At 37.2% G+C, this 13827-nt stretch overlaps 1 protein-coding gene across 2 annotated transcripts in view; it reads left to right on the top strand.

The window, feature by feature from the left end:
* atp8b2 (ATPase phospholipid transporting 8B2) overlaps window positions 1-13827 on the top strand; it is a 47591-nt gene that overhangs the window by 4816 nt on the left and 28948 nt on the right. The window contains exon 2 of one of the 2 annotated variants that reach the window (XM_048152056.1): window positions 1199-1266. In XM_048152056.1, the coding sequence (XP_048008013.1) occupies window positions 1242-1266 (25 nt within the window). In that variant the 5' untranslated portion in view covers window positions 1199-1241. Of the gene's footprint in view, window positions 1-1198; window positions 1267-2533; window positions 3139-13827 lie in introns of those variants that run through there. The other variant, XM_048152054.1, reaches the window with a different exon arrangement.

The raw sequence follows: 13827 nt of genomic DNA, 5'->3' as shown, positions 1-13827 counted from the left end.
AACATGCACAGACAAATCCAAATTAAACCCTGCGGCTCGTGACGACACATTGATGTCCTAAGACACAAAACGATCGGTTTGTGTGAGAAACCAAACAGTATTTATATATTTTTTTACCTCTAAAACACCACTATGTCCAACTGCCCTGAGCATGGGGTTAGTGAGGTTCTGATGATGGAAGTGATCACTCGCGCTTTTCTTCAATGAGTGCGAGAGATCACTTCCGTTGTCAGAGAGCATTCATCGTTTGTGTTCTACTGAAGAAACAAAGTCACCTACATCTTGGATGCCCTGGGGGTAAGCAGATAAACATCACATTTTCATTTTTGGGTGAACTATCCCTTTAAAAACCTTATTCGTCAATGATAAATTACATGATATTGATATATTGAACATTCATAATAAACCACGTTCCTGTATGGAAAACTATGATAAACTGATTTATACTGATTTTTTTTTATTTTATTTTTTTTATAACTGTGTCTAATTATGTGATATAACACTGCAGAGTATAGCTTTACTTTCTGTTATCTATTGACGTTTAATTTGTGCCATCTGCATTCATGGAACCTGTTTTTTCATAATTTGTTTTATTGTATTCATAGTAAGCAGAACCACACTAATATAGAAAAGAGCTTTTCAACCCCCTGTTGTATAAAATTTCTAAACCATTGAGCGAGGTGCTGTCTGCCTCTATATTCCCTGTGCTTCAGGCATAGGAGACAGACAGCATGTGGCGTCTTCAGAGAGAAATTTATTGGTAACCAGACCCACAGACATCAATGTGTTTCTGGAACAAACCTAACCAGACCACTTCTATCACTTAGCATTAGCATTTAGTCTTAATAACAGTGATGTTTCCAGCTTGTTCTATAACTAATGTGTACATGTAACCACCTCAAACAGTTGTCTTATCAATTATCTTAATATTATCATGATTAGAAAATTTTCTAGGTTTCACAAAAGTTAAGCATTGAGATTACGGCGACAGGTTCATTAGCAGTGGCTTAGTTTTAGCTGACTGATCTGCATACTGTCGTTGTCAAGGATTAAATATCGTTGAATTTCCTGAGTGAGCGTAAACTGTTGGTACGTCCCCTGTTTTACCCTTGAAATCCTGTTGACATTGTGGTTCTCTCTCTCTCTCTCTCTCTCTCTCTGTCTCTCATTGTGTGTGTGTGTTTGCATGTCGGTGTAGATTTTCCCATGGGACGGAGCGGCAAAATTTCAGAGGTGTGGAAATGTTCAGAAAGAGACCTCCCCCAGGTAAACAATTAGCTACTCTCCCTAAACACACACTTTTAAATTTAAATATCATGTTGTGCTCTGAATTTAAAATACACACATACTCATTTAAAAGGGCTCTCAATCTTCAAATCAACTCAGTCTTCACTCTCATGGCACTTTGTCACTATTTAATGTTTTGGTGAATTGGTGACTAATTCGCATGAATTCATACAACCTCATTTGTTTTTGGACAATCTACTTATTCCCCACTAATAGTTACGTTAGGAGCGGACCTTCAAGCTTACTTTTTTCTAAAATTGCCTGCTAACTTACAAATCATAAAAATTCATACAAAATAATAAAATAGGCATGTTTTCTCATAACAGTAGATTGCTCAGCTCGAGCAATGGTGTTAAAGGGTTAGTTCACACAAAAATGAAAATTCTGTCATTTATTACTCACCCTCATGCCGTTCCACACCCGTAAGACCTTCGTTCATCTTCGGAACACAAATTAAGATATTTTAGTTGAAATCCGATGACCCAGTGAGGCCTGCATAGGGAGCAATGACATTTCCTCTCTCAAGATCCATAAAGGTACAAAAAAACATATTTAAATGGGTGTGGAACGGCATGATACCCTCATATCCGTAATAAATGACAGAATTTTCATTTTTGGGTGAACTAACCCTTTTATAAAAGTTTGATTTCCCAGTAGTAAGATATGAAATATCTTCTTCATGCATTACACTTTTAAGAATAAAGGTTGTTTATTAGCATTGATAGTTCCATGAAGAAGCATGATGTTAGCATGATCATTTTTATAATTTTTTTTTTTTTTTTGTGTGAATAGTTAGCCATGGATGTGATATTGTTCCAAAGCTTGGATCTTGTTTTCACTGTGGTGCAACATCAAAAGTTAAACAGAACACGTGAGTTGGGAGGGTTCCTTCCTTTGCACGAGATTCCCCCCCTCTCCACACACTCTGAGATACATACAGACCTAGCACGTGCACAGACACCTGACTAGTCCAGATGTCTTCCGCAGTGCCACCCCTTCTTACCACCCTCTTTGCCCTGGTATGTCACTGCCCATTTATCAGAAGCCATTTTGGCTCTGAAACGTATTACTGTGTGGATATTTTATTGCTAGAGGAGCCAGTATGGTCAATGTCTCCTCGTGTCTTACATCTTTCACAGCTCTGCAGTGTAAGTTGCCTCGGCAACCTCATCAGCGAGTTCCTATTGGCCACATCCTTGGCCAATAGAACGGCTTTCTGATTATGTCATATAAAAACAACGTCGTAGTTCTTCTAGTGGCGCCGCTCAGTGTTTTGACAGAGTCCGGTGAGAGTGTTGAGATGTCGTCGTCAGCGTCAGCCCAGTCAAAAATCTATAGTTTTTTAGCTGAATGTCAATTAATTTTTGCTTATTTGGGTATTTAAAGCCATATTAATTTATTAGACTGTAGCGTTTAAGTAAACAACATTATACATGCATATCTTAAACGCAGAAAGTTACTCAAATTGAACTGCATGTAAATAACAGTTGTGTATAATTCAGTTCTGTGAAAGTGTAATCGATTCTGATTCACACCGAATGACCTGAACGACTCTGCGGCAAATCAAAAGGGAGAGGGAGTGAGCTAATTTACCGCCGCGACTGTAATTTGATGTCTTCCACTCACCGCTAGTCATTCGGCGCCGGTCTGCAGCTGCCGCGCGCACGATTCTCCGTCGCTCCGCTGGCGTGAAGTCCGGTTGCTGTGTACGCAGAGCTAAATAAATGAAACAACGGTGGGACAACATGACTATCCCAAAAGACATCCCAGAGAAGTGGTTTCCAATCATTCTCCCTCTAAAAAGGAAGAAAGAGGGATTAACCAACTCGACAAAAATAAGAAACGGAGCAGGTACCTTTGCTTTGCGTTGTCACTTGTTTACCACATGCGAATTAAGTCTAGCTGGTGATTTTTATTATTCTAAAGTATATAACATGATATTCATAGTGGAATAGGCTAGAGGTCATTTAAACTTTAAATCAATAATGTAAAATTTATTTTTATTCTTATTTTTATCAGTGTTTCATCCTCATTGAACACTTCCCTGCCATGTAAATAAAAAGCATCTGTGTTCTCCCATAAGTGTTTATTCATTCATTATTTCACTCTAATGATTGTCTCACAAAATCACACCAACATCCAGTGAACACTGTGTGCGTGTGTGTATGTTTGTGTGCTTGTATGTCCCATGACCTTGTGATCATATCCATCATGCTTTCCCCAGTCAACACTCCCAGTCTATTCACTGCATCTCAATTCATTTTAAATGTAAAACAGTCTGTATAGTCTCAGGCTTTAGAAGAGCTTGTTATTGAATGTTTTTGAGATGACTGCATAACCTAATTTCTACAGTACATTGAAAGTAAGTCTTTTTAAGATAGGTCACATGATATATCTCACAATATTTGATTGACTGACTTAGAATCTTTCTCATCTGCACGTTTTCCATGCCTCATCACAGCAGTTTATTTCACAGTATGTTAAATGAGTGAACTGTGTAAACTACTTATCAACATGCAGTCTAATTCCATTTAAATGTAATTTATGTAATGAACACAGCCAGCAGTATTTTCTCTATCATGCTTTGTTGATGCAACACAGCTTATTTTTTTCACTAAAGGTAATGATAGATAGAAATGTTTTTGTAAACCTTTTGTTAGTGGAATTAAAGTGTCTGGATGGTGAAATGTATTTAGCTGTTGTGGCTTAGAGTTGAGCTTGACCTCTCAGATTCTGTGACGCAGACTGCAACTGAACAAGCATGGCTGTTTGTTTGGGGATTTTAAGTTCAACTTTATGTGTTCTGTTTTAGGTCTGGGGGATTTTTACTCATAGTGGCCTTAATGTATGTGTAGCTATTTCAATTTACTATGTGGAGTCATTTGTGGTCCTTTTTTTTTTTTTTTTTTTTTGACCTGTTCAAAAGGCTGAAAATGATTATGAGATTTTTTTTTTTCATTTCTTTGTGTTTATGTCTCACTTTTCTCATGTCAAGTTATGTTAAGATTTCTGTCACATCATATCACAGTGTTTATCACACCATAGTCTCTCTCATTATCAGTCACCAGACAGATAGCACAATTTGAAAATGCCAGAATGACTCATACAGACAACAGGTATACAACACCAGCAGTTTCATTTCAAATCAAGAAGAGGCCTTTTGCTGTCTTATTTGTTACTTGTTGTCAACCATCAAATAATCCAAATGTGATTAGACATTGTGTTCCTTTTTCAGTTATTTAAAGGAACTATCCTTAAGTTGACCTTTAAGGCCAAGAAATATCCAGTAGACAAGCCGAAGACACATAAAAATGTCTTGTAGTGGACTTTACCACCTTGGGTAAGAATGGTTGTTGTCTTAGTAATTACAGTAACACTGTTCCTGGCCTTTTCAGGGGTTGATTTCTTAACACTAGGTTTGAATGTCTCCCAGCAGTCTAATCTGACACAGCAGTGATCATCTCCTGCATGACTATCTTCTCTGTAGTGCATTTAACATTGCCATTGTCATCGTTACTTCCAATTAGAGTTATAATTTAAAGGTTTAAGGGAGATGTGTCTTTTTGTCATCTCTGTAGATAATTAATGCCATCAAAATGGATGTAGCTGTATTTTATATGGCAGTGTTAGGTATATGTATATATGAATGTATTGCATAATTATTATAACGACAAGGGCTTAAAGGGGGAATTCACTACTAGCAAGATTGGCTTTTAATAAAATTTGGCTTTCTATGCATTATAAATGTGAAACTGACTAGAGAAAGCAGAGAATAAAGGCTGTGGCGTTCTCTGTTGATGGTGGCACTCTCTGTTCTCAGAAATGCAGAATTTCGCCCTGGAACTGTGGAACGTCCACCAGATGATGCAAAATGATGCAGTTTTCATCATCCGGCAGACATTCACTGAGAAATACTGTAAATGGGGATATCTGGGTGCAGATTGTTTATTTCCATATGCTACCGACATCGTGAAAGTGCAAAGCTGGTTGAAAATCGTCGAACTTATTCTTGTAAAAGGATCAGTGCTGTAAAGTACTTTCAGTCAGCTAGAAGAACTTGCTACGCAGTACATACTTTAAATCACACTTTTATGATATACTGAAAAAAATGTTATGCCTTAATTATTTTTATATTTTAATTATACATTCTGCGTCTTCTCCAGTGTGTTTGAGTGCAAACTTGTTTGTTATAAGTGCAGTTGTCCAAGTGCTTCATATATTTTCATATGCACACACACATCAAAAACAGCCTCAAGCAACATTGCTATGCTGAATGCATTTGGTTTTTATCTGGAGTGAAATGTTCTTAGTTGCAGTCAGTGGGTGTTAAGCCTGTCCTCATGTGAACCCCTGTAATTCCTTGACTCTGAGAGTCTGCTAACTTACTCATAGGCGGTCATATTGTGGGGCAGTTGTAGCCAAATGGTTTGAGAGTCGGACTTGTAAACCGAAGGTCTCGGGTTTGAGTCTCATTACAGGCAGGAAAGGGTGGGGGGAGTGAATAAACAGCGCTCTCTTCCACTCTCATTACCCACAACTGAGCAAGGCAACTAACCTCCAATCGCTCCCTGGGCGACGCAGCAAAAATGGCTGCCTGCTGCTCCAGGCGTGTGTTCAGTACTCACTGCTGTGTGTGTGCACTTTGATGGGTGAAATTTCAGAGCTCAAATTCCGAGTATGGGACAGGGACACCATACTTGGCTACACATCACGTCTTTTTTGTTTTGTTTTTCACTTTATATTGGTGGTTTGGGTGGACTGTTTTGGTCAGTGCAGCTAAGGAAAGAAGAAATAGGTTGGCATGAGATGAAGGGATAGATGAGTCAGCCAGCTGGGCACATGAAGGCACATGGCAAAGAAGGAATGGGGAAATGGGAGCAGACTGCAAGAGGAGAGAGGGCAAAAGCAAGCAAATGATGCAGAGACTGAGATGAAATGAAGGTTCATGTGAAGGTCATGTGCATATTTTATCAGATGAAAAAATGATGGCTCAGCATATGTTTTGGCATTAGTGTGCAGCATAGTAAACTTTCCCTCACCATACAGAACAGAAGAACCTTACTTTAAGGAAGAGTGAAGAATGTTTAGAAGTAAATAAAGACAATAACAAACACCTCTTTAGGCAAATGCAACCAATTTACGTGAATGCATTAGCGAGTATTTTGCCTCTGTTAAGGATGGAGTCATATATTTGGCTCGTTCCTCTGCTGTGTGTGCAGGAAAGGTTGGAGTACAGTAGCAATTAGCTCACCCACTTTGAGGCTAATTTGAGCCTGTGGCTTGTCTCTTTCAGACGTTAAATGAGACAAATGCTTTGAAACAGTGGAGACAACAGGCACTTCAATTGTGCTTTAGTGCTACTTTGACACATTGATTAAATGTGTGTTGTTTTTGAGACCTGACTGAAAGTTTGCTTTTGATAGGAATTGTGTTCTTTTATATCAGGCATGGAGTAATGGCAGGAATAAATTACATTTTTAAATACAGTACAGTCCAAAAGTTTGGAACCACTAAGATTTTTAATGTTTTTAAAAGAAGTTTCGTCTGCTCACCAAGGCTACATTTATTTAATTAAAAATACAGTAAAAAACAGTAATATTGTGAAATATTATTACAATTTAAAATAACTGTGTACTATTTAAATATATTTGACAAAGTAATTTATTCCTGTGATGCAAAGCTGAATTTTCAGCATCGTTACTCCAGTCTTCAGTGTCACATGATCCTTCAGAAATCATTCTAATATGCTGATTTTCTGCTCAATAAACATTTATGATTATTTTCAATGTTGAAAACAGTTGTGTACTTTTTTTTTCAGGATTCCTTGATGAATAGAAAGTTCAAAAGAACAGCATTTATCTGAAATACAAAGCTTCTGTAGCATTATACACTACCGTTCAAAAGTTTGGGGTCAGTAAGAATTTTTATTTTTATTTTTTTGAAAAGAAATTAAAGAAATGAATACTTTTATTCAGCAAGGATGCATTAAATCAACTCAGTGGCAGTAAAGACATTTATAATGTTACAAAAGATTAGATTTCAGATAAACACTGTTCTTTTGAACTTTCTATTCATCAAATAATCCTGAAAAAAAAATATTGTACACAAATATTTTGTACAATTGTACACATTAAATGTTTCTTGAGCAGCAGATTAGCATATTAGAATGATTTCTGAAGGATCATGTGACACTGAAGACTGGAGTAACGATGCTGAAAATTCAGCTTTGCCATCACAGGAATAAATTACTTTGTGAAATATATTCAAATAGAAAACAGTTATTTTAAATTGTAATAATATTTCACAATATTACTGTTTTTACTGTATTTTTAATTAAATAAATGTAGCCTTGGTGAGCAGATGAAACTTCTTTTAAAAACATTAAAAATCTTAGTGGTTCCAAACTTTTGGACTGTACTGTATATTGAAATAGAAAACAATTGTAATAATTTACTTTACTTTTAATTTGTAATAATATTTCACAATATTACTGTTTTACTGTATTTTCCATCAAATAAATTCAGCCTTGGTGAGCATAAGAGATGAAGCAGTTTTGTGAAAATAATCAGAATAAATGTTTATGCCAAAAAATACTTAATTTTAAATATGTATGCTTATAATAGAAACAGTGCTTATCATAGAAAAAAAAGTGTATTCAACATGTATTTAATGTTGTTGTTGTTGTTGTTGTTGTTGTTGTTGTTTTGAATAAATTAATAATAGATACTGTTAAAAATGAGCATAATGTCAATCACAGTGAAGCTTTCCATGACTTTAAGAAAATAGTCCATTCATGCACCACTGGCTAACACAAGACATACTGTATGTACTGCAACATTGCACATCCATAACTTGCTGGTCTGTTTGAATTTGCAGAGATTTGTGAGTTAGCGTAACGGATGTCCTTGGCAGTAATGCTGAATCACAGCGATAACTGCTCCTTCTCTGTCAGTGACTGTTTATTGAGAAACATCACACAAGCAACGTTTCACTGCGTCTCTTGCTTGTCCTTGGCTGTATTAGTAAGGGCGCTGTGTTAAAAGTGCTTAATGGCCCAGTTTGCTGAGGTGCTGTCCGGATGGAACCAGACTCTCTGATGGCTAGAGCCATTATGTCATCGGCAGCCAATAGGCAGGCAATGCACTCTCAGACTCTGGCAACAGCAGTGTTGCTTTCCATCAGAATTGATAACAGAGAGGCAGAGAGTACAACAGATAGCCACGAGCAAGGGAAAAGAAAGATGTGACCTTGAGGAAGAAGAAGAAAGCAAAATGATAGGGGATGAGTACATAATGAGGCAGTGATGGGACAGGAAGGAGATAATGTACGAACAGCTGAAAGGACAGATAGAGATTTTTTTTTTTTTTTTTTTTTTTTTTTGATTGGTAAGCAAGTATCACAAGGGTTGCATCATGGCTTTTCTTAAAAAAGAAAACTGGAAAAAAATAAACAGACGTGTGTGTGGGACAAGTGGTGGTTTGTTGTTGTCTCACTAATTGCGTCATCAGGATCTGCGCTCCGATTGGTTTTTGATTTGATGGTTGTTGTAGAAGTCACAACTTCTGACACTGCCAGAATTACATTGGAGGTAAAATTTGATTGCAATGGTCATTTAATCAGCTGTCACAAACATGTCTAACTAGCAGTCAAAGATTACATATTTTTCTCCAAATCTGTCTTAGATGCCAAAATCACGAGGCTTCACCTCATGCAGTTATTCCTTTTAAATGTTTATTTTTTGAAAAAAAGTATTCATAATCTAGCAGTGTGTTTCTAGTCATATTTTCATATTTTTATTTGTCAACATTAATTTTCATAACAGTGTTTTAATTAAAACATTTTCATAATTGCCGCAACAGACACGGCCCGCCCCCGAGGACTCATTTTTGAAACCTATCTGTAGGTTACACTAAATAAAAAATTTACAAAAATGAACATCGCTATTTAGAAAAATTATTAAAACTTTATAGTTATCTCTATCATTATAGTTATCAATCTTGGTGTGAATGGGCCTTTAGTCTATTCACATGGTGCATTGTTGACCTTCATGACCTTGTATTTCAGTACTTAGGCTTTGTCCCAAATGGTACACTTCATATGCGGTTTCGGGCTTGTGGATTTACAATGGCTGCCGCGTGTGTGTGTCAGTTAAGTCCATGAGACCGTAGGGTGTCCCATTTGTCCCATTTCAGAAGGGTGCTCACGAGCACCCCCTTTGTGGTCGAAATGCGCCCTCAATGCACACTTTTGCCGAGCCTGCACTGAAGTGAGCTCTGCAGCAGATTTCTTCCCGACAGTCAAACCGGCGTTACGTCACGAAAGTGCAGACTCTCAGGAAGACCGTGAATGTTTAGGGTGCCATTTGGGACAGGGCCTTAGCTTAGAAAAGTTCACCCAAAAATATAATTGATCATTTACTCACCATCATGTCATATTAAACCTGTATATGTTTTTCTCTATGGAACACAAAAGATTTTGAATATCGTTGTGGTCCAAGCTATATCAGAAGACACACACACACACACACACACACACACACACACACACACACACACACACACACACACACACACACACACACACACACACACACACACACATTTTTCAAAATATCATCTTTTGTGCGCCACAGAAAAATGCAAGTCATACAAGTTTGGAATGACATGAAAGTAAATGATGACAGAAAGGGTAAATATTAGTGCCCTAACCTACTTAGCTTCAAGATATACAGGTACATACAGAATACAAAGGAGTGCTTTTAAAGGTGCCCTAGAACTTCTTTTTAAAAGATGTAATATAAGTCCAAGGTGTCCCCTGAATGTATCTGTGAAGTTTCAGCTCAAAATACCCCATAGATTTTTTTTTAATTCATTTTTTTAACTGTCTATTTTGGGGCATCATTAACTATGCACCGATATATAGGTTGCGGCCCCTTTAATTCTCGTGCTCCCCGCCCCCGGAGCTGGCGCTTGCCTTGAACAGCATAAACACAGTTCACACAGCTAATATAACCCTCAAAATGGATCTTTACAAGATGTTCGTCATGCATGCTGCATGCATACATCGGATCATGTGAGTATTGTATTTATTTGGATGTTTACATTTGATTCTGAAAGAATTTGAGGCTGTGCTCCGTGGCTAAAGCTAACATTACACACTGTTGGAGAGATTTATAAAGAATGAAGTTGTGTTTATGAATTATACAGATTGTGAAACTGTAATTATACAGTTTCAAATGAAAATAACGACAGCTCTTGTCTCCGTGAATACAGTAACAAACGATGGTAACTTTAACCACATTTAACAGAACATTAGCAACATGCTAACGAAACATTTAGAAAGACAATTTACAAATATCACTAAAAATATCATGATATCATGGATCATGTCAGTTATTATCGCTCCATCTGCCATTTTTCGGTATTGTCCTTGCTTGCTTACCTAGTCTGGTGATTCAGCTGTGCTGATCCAGACGTTTTGCCCTTGTCTAATGGCTTGAACATGAGCTGGCATATGCAAATATTGGGGGCGTACATCCCGACTGTTACTTAACAGTCGGTGTTATGTTGAGATTCGCCTGTTCTTCGGAGGTCTTTTAAACAAATGAGATTTATATAAGAAGGAGGAAACAATGGAGTTTGAAACTCAGTGTATGTCTTTTCCATGTACTGAACTCTAGATAAATTCAATATTTAATTCTAGGGCACCTTTAAGGGTACTGCCCCCGTGACAAGCTAAATGTACGTTGTTTTTTGATGTGTAGAGATTATTATTATTATTTTTTTTGGCAGCATAAGGTTGTTTAACGTGTGTGTGTGTAATCGTTGTGTGTTTGCTATGTGGGCAGTGCATATAAACCGGACATTATAGGGGTTACATATGAGAGCGCCGAGCTATCTTAACACAGGAAACCACAGAAAATGAGAGTCTTGGTGACTGAGCTGAGGACCAGAGCAGGTGTGAGGGGCTCAGTGCAGGAGGAAACAGGCTACAGACTGGCTATATCTGTTTGCGTGCATGGGTTTATGGGTTTGACCTTTTGATGCAAACATACAGTAAATGGTGCAGATGCAGCTCTTGGCCATTCAGCACACCTCTTTCTCTAACTATCATGCAGCGATTAAATGAGGTCAGTCTTCTTCTTTTTTTTTTGTTTTTTTTTGAAGAAGAAGATGATTCCCATCAATATTACAGCAGCACAGAGTGAAATCAGATCAACCAAATGTATCTTTATCTGTAAGCTACTTGAAAACTATTACAGTGAAAGATTTTGTTGAGGGTGAAGAAGAGATGAGAGATAAGAGTGAGTTTCGGTGTTTTTTTGTCTTGAGAGGAGCTTGTCTATGATCTTTTCAGCAGACTAGAGCAATGGAACGTCCTCCTCCACTAAGATGCAGCAAGTCACCCATGGATAATATGATGTGATGACATAGACACACACACACACACACTCACATACAGACAGTCTGTCACATGGAGTGGCCATTATCTAACACAAAAATAACTGTGCAGCTGTGAGCACAGGATGTGATAGATGCATAGTGAAGTGAATCTGACAAAGACATTTTCTACAATTTCTGTCAAAATAGGAGAGAACCGAAAGAAAAAGAGCTTTTCTCAGAAACAAGCTGTTTACTACACACTACTGTGTGTTTTTGTATCGTGTATGTCAGTCTGGCTGTAAACAGGTGTTAAGGGCTTAATGTGAGCTTCTGAAACTGTGAGTCACGCTTTCAACAGAAGTGAAAACTTAGGTTTATGACTAAATGCTAACCACAGTCTATTCTGTCACAGTTAGACCTGTTTTCAGCCTCATCATGCAGAAATTAATCTGTCACACTACAATTAGCCATTGGTTCCTTCTTCCTTTTGTTTTATGCTCGACTTAGCAACCACAGCTTGGTCTCACTTGATGAAAGTTGGTGTTTAGCATTGACACGACCCACTGACCGTATACTTTGCCTCGTGAGGAACTGAAAGTCACTGTATGCCACTCTCACTGGATGATGTCTTTGAGAGTCTGACTTTTATGGCTGTAGTAGTGACCAACTCGCTTCTTTTCACACTGAATAACAGCAAACCTAAAGTGCATTTTACATGTGTTGATTGTTATCCATGGAATCTCACACATTCACAACCTTTTTAAATGTTCTGTTTCTGTTTCAATTCCTTTTAAGCATTTCGGAAGATTCAGATGAGGGACATTAGCAAAATTTCAACCCCGTTAACAAATTTATAATTTAGGATCGTTTTCCGAACAATGTATTTTTGGTTGTGGGAACAGTGATTTAAAATGTTGTAAGAACCTGAAAATGATAGTGGAACATTATTTTAAGGTTAGCGTAATGTTTCTTCAACATTATTTTAACCTATTTTTATCAACATTCTATGAGTGTTTATTTGTAACTTTGCAACAAAGTAAATATGACCAGTTTCCTTAATGTTAATATAACGTAACAACTCAACATTCCAGGTACATTGATTTGTAATATGCGCAATACAGGACGTGGAACGGTGCCTTAAAGGGTTAGTTCACCCAAAAAAAAGAAATTTTTCTTGTCGTTCCACACCTGTAAGTCCTTCGTTCATCTTTGAAACACAAATTAAGATTTGATGAAATCCGAGGGTATCTGATCCACACATAGGCAGTAATGTCATTGCACCTTTTGAGGTCCAGAAAGGTAGTAAAGACATCATTAAAATAGTCCATGTGACTACAGTGGTTCAACCTTAAAGGATTAGTTCACTTTTAAATTAAAATTTCCTGATAATTTAACATCATCCAAGATGTTCATGTCTTTCTTTCTTCAGTCGAAAAGAAATTAAGGTTTTTGATGAAAACATGGATTTTTCTCCATATAGTGGACTTCAATGGAGCCCAAACGGTTGAAGGTCAAAATTAGAGCTTCAGTGCAGCTTCAAAACGTTCTACACAATCCCAGACGAGGAATAAGGGTCTTATCTACAGAAACCATCGCTCATTTTCTAAAAAAAAGTTTTAAAAATTTATGCGTTTTAACCAGAAATGCTCATCTTGAACTAGCTCTCTTTTTCTTCTTCTCTATTCAAATTTCAGCAGTGTAGACACTGCTAAGTGTATTACTGCCCTCCACAGGTTAAAGTTTGAACTAATTGTTATATACTTGCGCTAGCATATTGTATATGACAATTTAGTTCAAACTTTGACCTGTGGAGGGCAGTAATACACTTAGCAGTGTCTACACTGCTGGAATTCAAATAGAGAAGAAAAAGAGACCTAGTTCAAGATGAGCATTTATGGTTAAAACGTATAAAATTTTAATTTTTTTTTTTTTTTTAGAAAATGAGCGATGGTTTCTCTAGATAAGCGAAACCATCTCGTTTGGGATCGCTGTAAACTGTAATTTTGACCTTCAATCGTTTGGACTCCATTGAAGTCCACTATATGGAGAAAAATCCTGGAATGTTTTCCTCAAAAACCTTAATTTCTTTTCGACTGAACATCTTGGATGACATAGGGGTGAGTAAATTTGAAAGTGAACTAATCCTTTAATGTCATGA

The sequence above is a fragment of the Megalobrama amblycephala genome, linkage group LG13 (assembly GCF_018812025.1).
Source record: "Megalobrama amblycephala isolate DHTTF-2021 linkage group LG13, ASM1881202v1, whole genome shotgun sequence".
NCBI lineage: Eukaryota > Metazoa > Chordata > Actinopteri > Cypriniformes > Xenocyprididae > Megalobrama > Megalobrama amblycephala.
This window is presented reverse-complemented; position numbering and strand designations above follow the sequence as displayed.